The 10,362-nt window shown below is 49.2% G+C and overlaps 1 protein-coding gene across 4 annotated transcripts in view; it reads right to left on the minus strand.

The window, feature by feature from the left end:
- ASAP2 (ArfGAP with SH3 domain, ankyrin repeat and PH domain 2) overlaps nucleotides 1-8,830 on the minus strand; it is a 196,656-nt gene extending 187,826 nt beyond the window's left edge. For 3 of the 4 annotated variants that reach the window (XM_040427499.1, XM_040427500.1, XM_040427498.1), the window contains exon 1: nucleotides 8,412-8,830. In XM_040427499.1, coding sequence (XP_040283433.1) covers nucleotides 8,412-8,537 — 126 coding nt within the window. In that variant the 5' untranslated portion in view covers nucleotides 8,538-8,830. The remainder of the gene's footprint in view (nucleotides 1-8,411) is intronic. The other variant, XM_040427501.1, reaches the window with a different exon arrangement.
- Between the last annotated feature and the right edge of the window lie 1,532 nt (nucleotides 8,831-10,362).

A 10,362-nucleotide genomic window follows, 5' to 3' on the forward strand; every position in this document is an offset into this window, starting at 1 on the left:
CTGCCGACAATCTCCTGTCTATGGCGACTTGCAGACCTTCCTCCCAATGGTACAAGGGGATCAGGCACCTTGGTTTTTAACGCATCCGATTTTATACTTCTCCCCAGGATAAGCGGCACCACTGGTACAGGCAGACACTTATCACGTGATCGGTTCCACAACTATATTACCAGGAAAGCAGATGCTCATGCAATCAGCATGGTGGCGTCAAGTCCTTCAAAGCATGCAACGCCCTTTCCAGCAGCTTTGTGTTCTAGCTAACAGATGAGGGTCCCACTATGACATCCATAAGCTGGCCAAGCACGTAAGGTCACTGTCGGCTGGATGCTCAGCCTACAGCTACTCTCCCAATCCTTCCATACGTATGCATGCTAAGCAAGCATACGTATGGGAGGTGAACTGGGAAGAGGGGAGAAAGCAGCTGCAAGACACTTCCGGCGGTGGATTGGGCAGTTGAAATCTAACATGCCCGATCCTTACCAGCCGTTGGGGGGGGGGGGGGGGGGGTTCGTGAGGCTCCCATACACACTACGTGTGCTGACGTACTGTAAATCTGAGGTTTAGGGTCAGCTTGACTGAATGAGAGATGAGCTGTAGTACTCCAGTACGGCCACTACATAGCGGACGGAGCCTTCTGCTTCCTGCTCCATCCAAGGTTGAGTTTCTGGCACTGGTGGCTTCCCCAAACAGCTGATCAGTGCGGAGCCAGACCCCCACTGATCAAAAAGGTGGACAACCTCTTTCACATCTATAGGCTGCACTGGTGTCCAGCTTAAAAGCTCAGGATGTAGAGCTGCGGAGAGCCTACATTATAACCAGAGACGGCCACCGCTTGGCGTGTGAGGCTTCCCATCGTAGACATTTACACATTTGTGATAGGTAAGGGGACTCCCATCGGGTGAATGAAAATTTCCTAACAACCACTAGATTCCACATCCAGGCCATTTTTTTATGTCTATATATGAAATATACATAGGCTTCCTTTACAGACAGCTTTTGTGTGGATTTTTTTCCTCTATAAAAAAAATGCCATCAAAACACACGTGGGTTTTTTTATAGCATTTTTGCTGTTTTAGTGGTGTGCTTTGCACACGCAGGTCTTGTGGTAAAATTGCCAGCTCCAGATGTCAGCTTCAAGTCTATGGGAAATATGAACCACAGGACATACAAGCATTTTTTGCCCAGTGTCATTTTTTGTCTCTGGCATTTTTTATTTTTTTTTAAAACATAGCATTAAGCGTTTTTATTTTCCGGCATACAGTTCCGTCCTAGGGGATCAATACCGGAAAAGAACTGATCAGTTTTATCCCCATGCATTCTGAATAGAGAGCAATCCGTTCAGGATGCATCAGGATGTCTTCAGTTCAGTCTTTTTGACTGATCAGGATGGAGATAATACCGCAGCATGCTACGGTTTTATCTCTGGGCAAAAAAACTGAAGACTTGCCGGAATGCCGGATCCAGCATTTTTTTTTCCATAGGAATGTATTAGTGCTGGATCCGTTTTTCTGGATGACACCGGAAAGACGGATCTGGCATTTCAATGCATTTTTAAGACGGATCAGGGTCCTGATCCGTCTTAGGGCTCTTTCACACCTGCGTTCTTTTCTTCCGGCATAGAGTTCCGTCGTCGGGGCTCTATGCCGGAAGAATCCTGATCAGTTTTATCCTAATGCATTCTGAATGGAGAGAAATCCGTTCAGGATGCATCAGGATGTCTTCAGTTCCGGAACGGAACGTTTTTTGGCCGGAGAAAATACCGCAGCATGCTGCGCTTTTTGCTCCAGCCAAAAATCCGGAACACTTGCCGCAATGCCGGATCCGGAATTAATGCCCATTGAAAGGCATTGATCCGGATCCGGCCTTAAGCTAAACGTCGTTTCGGCGCATTGCCGGAGGCGACATTTAGCTTTTTCTGAATGGTTACCATGGCTGCCGGGACGCTAAAGTCCTGGCAGCCATGGTAAAGTGTAGTGGGGAGCAGCATACTTACCGTCCGTGCGGCTCCCGGGGCGCTCCAGAGTGACGTCAGGGCAACCCAAGCGCATGGATCATGTGATCGCATTGGACACGTCATCCATGCGCATGGGGCGCTCTGACGTCATTCTGGAGCGCCTGGGGAGCCGCACGGACTGTAAGTATACTGCTCCCCCGCTCCCCGCTCCTACTATGGCAACCAGGACTTTAATAGCGTCCTGGGTGCCATAGTAACACTGAAAGCATTTTGAAGACGGTTCCGTCTTCAAATGCTTTCAGTATACTTGCGTTTTTCCGGATCCGGAGTGTAATTCCGGCAAGTGGAGTACATGCCGGATCCGGACAACGCAAGTGTGAAAGAGGCCTTACTAATGCTATCAGTTGGCATACGTTTTGACGGATCACTCTGCTGCAAATGTGAAAGTACCCTAAGAATACTTTTGGTGGTTTTTCAGGCATTTTTTTTCATCTCTTCCTCTATAGGGGGAGAAACATCTGAACTAAATATGTGATCCACACAACAAACTAAGGCCTCTTTCACACGACCGTTTTTTTTTTCCGTTTTGTGGGCCATTTTTTGCGTTCCGTATACGGAACCATTCATTTCAATGGTTCCGCAAAAAAATGGAATGTACTCCGTATGCATTCCGTTTCCGTATTTCCGTTCAAAGATAGAACATGTCCTATTATTGCCCGCAAATCACGTTCCGTGGCTTCATTCAAGTCAATGGGTCCGCAAAAAAAACGGAACACATACGGAAATGCATCCGTATGTCTTCCGTATCCGTTCTGTTTTTTGCGGAGCCATCTATTGAAAATGTTGTGCCCAGCCCAATTTCTTCTATGAAATTACTGTATACGCCATACGGAAAAACGGCACGGAAACACAAAACGGAACAACGGATCCGTTTAAAACGGACCGCAAAACACTGAAAAAGCCATACGGTCGTGTGAAAGAGGCCTAAGGGGAAAAAAAAAAAACTACCATAAAAACCGCACGTGGTATGAAAGAAAAAAAAAATGCTAATGTTTCTGACGACGAGAAAAACACCTTACACGTGCCATGTTTTGGAAAAACCACCATATATCCAAAAAAATGCATCAAAAGTAAAGAAGAACACCATAGAAACAAAAGTACTGTTTTAGCACGTTTTATATGTCCCTATTGACTTACAGCTAACATATGGCGGCTGCATTTTTGCCAAAAAACACAAAAACCTGTCGGGTAAAACGCAGTGAAAAGTAGCATTTTTCCAAAAAGCACAAACGTGTGAAAAAGCCAAGCTTTATACTGACATAATCCCAAGTGATGGCTGTTCTTTCCATCTCATATATAATGGATGATAGGACAACGTACCTGCCTAGCTACAGTCACGTCAACATCCTATATTATAAGGTGGCTATAAAAAGGCTCAAACCTCAACGACAGCATCCAATAACAGGAGAACACGCCCCAAGTCATGGATCGGGGGGGAATGAGCGATTCTTCAATAGTTCAGCATATAGCGACTCAGCCTGCATCAAACAGCCCCAGGGGACACTGGCCATAAACGGACAATTACAAGGCAAGGGCCATTCAGGTCTAAGGCCCCTTTCACACAAGCGAGTTTTCTGCGCGGGTGTAATGCGTGAAGTGAACGCACAGCTCCCGCACTGAATCCTGACCCATTCATTTCAATGGGGCTGTGTACATGAGCGTTTTTTCTCACACATCAGTTCTGCGTTGTGTGAGAAACACAGCATGTTCTATATTCAGCGTTTTTCACGCAGCCCCGGCCCCACAGAAGTGAATGAGGCTTCAGTGAAAAAACGCATTGCATCCGGAAGCAAGTGCGGATGCGATGCGTTTTTCACTGATGGTTGCTAAGAGATGTTGTTTGTAAACCTTCAGTTTATCACACGTGTGAAAAGCACATCAAAACGGATTGCACCCGCGCAGAAAAAAACTGAACAACTGAACGCAATCGCAGACAAAACTGACTGAACTTGCTTGCAAAATGGTGCGAGTTTCACTGAACGCATCCGGAGCCAATCCGTCACGCTCGCGTGAAAGAGGCCTAAATAAAATGACCTCCATATCAGGAGATGGCGGATCAATAAAACATAAAATAAAATATTAAATAGTAAAGTTGCTTCACTTGTACAATTTATTGGTCCCATCAGGAAAACTCACACATGGCGGATACACTGAGGATTTGCCGTTGCGGATTTTCACGCGGTCGTTCCGCAGCATTGTACAGTACCAGCAAAGTGGACGACATTTTAAGAAATCTCATCCACACACTGTGTAAAAAAAAATCCACGGTGTAAGGCTCCATTCACACGTCCGTATAACAGGTCCGCATCTGTTCCGCAAATTGCTGAATGGGTGCGGGCCCATTTATTCTCTATGGGGACGGAATGGACTATGTGCTCTCCACATCCGCATTTCCAGAGAGCGCCCCCGATCTTTAAGTTTGCGGCTCTGGAAAAAAATAGAACATGTCCTATTCTTGGCAGCTGAAGACCTCTGTGTTGGTCCCATGTTCATACGTGCCCGCATTGCTGAGAAATATGAAGTTTTATTATATGCAAATGAGCCTCTAGGAGCAACGGGGGCGTTACCATTACACCTAGAGGCTCTTCTCTCTCTGCAACTACCGCACCCTCTGCACTTTGACAGGGCCAGGCGGTGAAAACATCATCATGCTGTGCCCTATTTATTAATGTGCAGAGGGCACGACGCTTGCAGAGAGAGCAGAGCCTCTAGGTGTAATGGACACTCCCCCGTTGCTCCTAGAGGCTCATTTGCATAGATTAAAACTTTTTCTCAGCAATGCGGGCAGCCGGGCACATATGAACTTGGGCCTTCAGCTGCCGAGCGCAATACGTTGTTGTAATGGGGTTAACCCCTTTAAGGCCAATTGTTAAAGCAGTTGACCCATCCGGACAAAGCCTCCCTCTAAGATAGGACCTGCCGGTGATTATTTAGGCGACGGCTGCATTTCCAGGACCGACTGCTACTCGTGTGACTCAGACGCACTGCATCATAGTGATCTAGGAGGCTCTAAGTTCCTGGTCCAACGCAGGTCTACTGTCCTCTACTCAGATGTCCAGCTCCATTCCAAGCAGGCTGTAGACTTGTGGTCTCCTAAGGGGGTTGTTCCCCTGGAAGGACTACCAGCTGCCTTCAGGATGTGACAGCTTTCAGCTTCAGGAAAGCTTTGAAGTCCATGGGGGAGCAGACGTTCTCCAACATGTGTGAACTAGGAGAAGCAGCACTTCCTACCCGTCACCACTCTCCTGCTAGGTGCTGTTTTTGGACTTTTTTTAAAAATAAAATTTGAAATAAAAAGATCTATGGTTTTATTCAAGGCCCACTATTTTGTTTCGACGGTGGATTTGCTTCTCCTAAGGATCCGTGCACGAGGACTAACAAAGCGGTGAGCCGATTGCATTTATTTCTTCGTACCATTCCTCTGCAGATCCTTCTGATATCGGGCACTATAGGAACTGGCGTCCATATGACGGTATTTTCCTTCCTGGAGGGCCAAAATCTACAACTTGGCCCAAAGCTGGAGGAAACTCCAGAAGCCAGGCAGTCCACGTGCCTCAACATTTGCTGCTGAATTCGCCCGTAGTATTCGTTTTCTAGATTATGCCCAAATCGCCAGCGTTAAAAGCGATGGTCACCAGGGGCGTGCAACCGGAGGTCTTCTGCCCTGTGCCCCATGGCACTAATCAGAAGACCTTATTGTATCTACAGTGCCCCGGAGTCTACCAACACACCTGGCACAGAAGATGGCCGTCTCCTATGGCGCTTGCAGCTAAAAAACTATCCAAAATAATTCCATGAAAATCTATTTTCAATGCCTAATAAAACTTTCGGCTGTGAGAGCCGCGCAGATCAGTAGCGCTCGCTGGTAACGCCCGTAGATGGTCCACAGCCCTGGAGACATCTCCAGCCACTAGAAAGTGGAGCATATAATCCAGCGTTAAGAAAGAGTTAATATTCAGCGCCCAGACGGCGACCTCCTTCCAGCAACGTATTCTATATTTATCCGCCACAATTGATGCGCGTCCCGAGCCGCTCTACCAAAAACAGCGCAGTAATTGGCATATAAATCTCAGCCGTGATCGCGTAAGCTGGGGACTGATCCTGCGCCGTGAGGGGGACGCCCCCACCTGCTACACACTGGTTTTATGAATGAAATAAAAACCTCGACACCCCAAACACAGCGCGGGATCAATGTCAGAGTCAGAGCTGGTGACAACATGGGGTTAACGACATCGAGTTCGACAGACGCAGAATGAACTTCTCCGCGGGCGATAACATTTCGTTATTCAAGGTCACTTGCTCATAATGCTTCCCTATTAACATACAAGCGAGACGATTACAGCTTAAAGGGGAACTCCACCTTTACGTATAGGGCAGGCATGCTCAACCTGCGGCCCTCCAGCTGTTGTAAAACTACAACTCCCACCATGCCCTTCTGTAGGCTGATAGCTGTGCTGTCCAGAAATGATGGGAGTTGTAGTTTTGCAACAGCTGGAGGTCCACAAGTGGAGCATGCCTGGTACAGAGCAAAAGATGTAAAGATGTGCCGAAATTTGGCCATTCAGTGTTAAGCCTGGGGTCTAAGGAGGCTGGGGGGGGGGGGGAGTGATTGACTACATCCCTACAGGTGTGTCACAGCAGACATAGGCCGAGGCTCCCGTAGGAGTGGTCGCCCAAGTTTCCTAGGCTCCCAAATGACAAACATGCCATTATAGTCAATGGGGATCTGGTGGTGCGCAGTCCTACCTGGCTATGCCGGTTATGGTGAACTTCGGCAGTCTGTTTCTCTGCCGATCAGGCAGATCTGAACCTAGCCTAAGGGCTCTTACACGCATTACGGTCCGCAAAATACGGATGACATCCGTTTTTTTTTCCGGATCCATTGTAACAATGCCTGTCCATGTCCGCAAAACGGACAAGAATAGGACATGTTCTATTCTTTTTGCGGAACAGACTTGTGGACATACGGATACGGAATGCATTTCTGGGTTTTTTTGCAGCCCCATTGAAAAAAAATAATTTGTGGACCCATTGAAGTGAATGGTTCCGCATACGAGCCGCAAAAAAACAAAAACGGAGCGGAGACAAAAAGAAAATACAGTCGTGTGCATGAGCCCTAAGGGTCCATTCACACGTCCGTATGCGTTTTGCAGATCCGCACATCGCCGGCACTCTCATAGAAAATGCCTTTTCTTGTCCGCAACTGCGGACAAGAATAGGACATGTTCCATTTTTTTGCGGAACGTAAGTGCGGTTCCACAAATGCAGACAGCACATTCCGGCCCCATTGAAAATGAATAGGTCCGCACCTGTTCTGCAAAATTGCGCAATGGATGCGGACCCATTTTGCGGACGTGTGAATGGACTCTAAGGCTAGTTTCACACTTGCGGCAGGACGGATCCGACATGCTGTTCACCATGTTGGATCCGTCCTGTGGCTGTTTCGCCGTGCCCCCGCTCCGTCCCCATTGACTATAATGGGGACGGGGGCGGAGCTCCGGCGCAGCACGGCGGTGCACGGAGAAAGCCGCCGGACTAAAAAACCTGACATGCAGTAATTTTAGTCCGGCGGCCTTAAGCCGTGCACCGCCGTGCTGCGCCGGAGCTCCGCCCCCGTCCCCATTATAGTCAATGGGGACGGAGCGGCGGCCCGGGGGCACGGTGAAACAGCCGCAGGACGGATCCGACATGGTGAACAGCCTGTCGGATCCGTCCTGCCGCAAGTGTGAAAGTACCCTAAGGCTGTGTTCACAGGTTGTCAGGTTTCCAAAATTGTGCAGAACCGCAATGCCAGGAAACCACACTGCAACCGCATTGTGTGAACACAACCTTAGAGACATGCCGTTGTAGTCCCCCAATGTCGGACAGCTGGGGGTCCTACATATCATGGGAATGCGGAGGTCTCGCCAGATAGGAAAGCGTTTTCAACACGACGGTCGCTTGCCCTCGATTCGGCAGTCACAGCTGACTGGCCAGTCGCCAGGGCACCTGCTAAACGAAAAGAGTTGTCCAAAGTAGACAGCCCCTTTAAGGAGACCAGAAGAACTTCAGCCGCCTTTGGTCAGCTATTCTGGGGGACCGGCCGGCAGCTTTGTCCAGGGGCGGGCCAGCTGCCAGGAACGTGACGTATTCAGAGGGGACATCCAATGGAAATGATCTTCTGACAGGTCAGTGGTCCTGGACCACCGCTGAGCTCTCTGCACCCCTTTGGCACAGCTCAGAGATTTCTCTGACACAACAAAGCAGAGGATGCAGGTGACAGTCTGAGGAAGAGCATGCACAGACCGACCAAGTTTTAACATGCAGCAGTACTATCCCCCACATGACAGTGCCCCCCTAGATATCCTCCACCATGCTCTTCACACCCAAAGTTCTCCCTCTCTGGCTGGGAACTTACCTCCTCAATGGCTGCCACTGTGTTCCTGCACTGGGTCAGCCTGGTAGTGAAGTTGGAAGCGGTGGGAGACGTGTAATCCTCATTGGTCTCCGATATAAATTCCGACACACTGATCTGATCCGGCATGATGATGATGAAGAGGAGGAGTGACCGGGGGGCGAAAAGTCACTGCAGGGGGCACACACCTCTACAACCGCACTGCAACAAAGCGCATCCACCGTGCACCAGTGCACACTGATCTGACAACAAAGGCGGCAGCTCCAGCGCCACATACACGCACAGGGGGAGTCAGATGACAGCAGCGATCAGACGTGCCCGGGACGCATCCCCAGCAGTAGCAGCCGCCGCTCCATGAGTCCGTGATCCCCAGAGTAGGGCAGTGGCTGCTGGGCGCACCTCCCAGTGTCACCACTCCTCTCTACCAGGTTCAGCCCTGGTATGGCCCCGCCCCGACCCCAAGTGTGACCACGCCCATCAGAGGGGGGGGGTATTCTGTCTAGTCGTGCCCATATTGTAATAGAACCACGCCCCGCCTGCGACCAGAAATAGCCACACCCCTAACCCCAGTATCGCATGCAACGGCTGACCACGCCCCTCTCCCAGTGATTGTAACCACGCCTCCGAGAGTCGGGATAACCACACCTCGATCCGAATGGTTATAACCGCGCCTCTATCCACGCCCTCTGGATAACCACACCTCTAGTATGAATTCTAGTTTTACAGCATCCTGACATAACCACGCCTCTTTTCCCGAACGTTTCCCTGCACTTACCCCACGCCTCCTTTTCAGACTGGCCACGCCTCCCCCTCTTGCCGCCGCTCTTTTCCAGAGTGGTCACCCCCTGAAGTGTGCTCGCTCTGTGTCCCCCACGTATTCCCGCCTCTCACTTACCTGCCTCAGGTCGGTATACCGACCTCACTCTGTCCATATGCCTGCTGTTACTACATATAACGCTGCACCTTGACACTGAATGGAAACCCCAGAACTACCGTACCTGATTTTTTTTCCTAATAAACTTTATTAACAGGGTACACAGAAGCACAAGGACCCAGGGGGTGGGCAACCTGTACACTCCAGCTGTTGTGAAACTACAATTCCCAGCATGCTTCATGCTTATTTCTATGAGAGTTCTAAGAGCAAGTATGCATGCTGGGGGTTGTAGTTTCACAACAGCTGGCGTGGTTGACAGGAAAGTGATAGGAGCCTTGAGTCAGGTTGCTTTAGGCAAGGGCTGTGCGGTGACTTGTGGCCACGTGACATAAGATCTCAATGTTGTCCTAATACATCGCAGCTCATTTCTGTACCAAGAGCATGGACAGCGCTGTACCCAGGATGTCCTTGATGGTTCCTGACAGTCGTCCTCTATCCGGGGATGAGCAATGCTGATCACTTCATCCATGGAGATCAGTGTTCCCCAACCTGTGACTCTCTAGCTGTTGCAAAACTACAACTTCCATCATTCCCTGGCAGCCTGTGGCTATCAGGCCAAGATGGGAGTTGTAGTTTCACAACAGCTAGAGAGTCACTGGTTGGAGATCACTAATGTAGAACATACCTGACAACTTTTGACCTGCAGCCCCTGGAAGAAGGGATGGCGTGGAAAGTGGAAACTTTTTGGGAAATTGCCACGCTCCTTTTCTTTCAGGCTCCACCGCTTCTTCTTGCAGCACCACACCCCTTTCTTGTTGTGCGCCTTTCTTACAGTGCCACACACCTCTTTCTCCACAGCGTCCCAACACCATATACATATATATGTATATAAAAGAAAGAGGTCTTCCATGCTGTTTCTTGGCAATTTTCAAGCTCTTTCCCTTTTTTCTGGGAGCCTCCCAGCCTTTCAAAAAGAGTGGACAAGTACGATGTACAGTTGTGTTCAAAATTATTCAACCCCCAATGCTGTAAAGGGTTTTAGGGAATTTAGTGTACATTTGTAATTGTGTTCAGAATGAA

Source organism: Bufo bufo, chromosome 4 (genome assembly GCF_905171765.1).
Source record: "Bufo bufo chromosome 4, aBufBuf1.1, whole genome shotgun sequence".
Taxonomy (NCBI): Eukaryota; Metazoa; Chordata; class Amphibia; order Anura; family Bufonidae; genus Bufo; species Bufo bufo.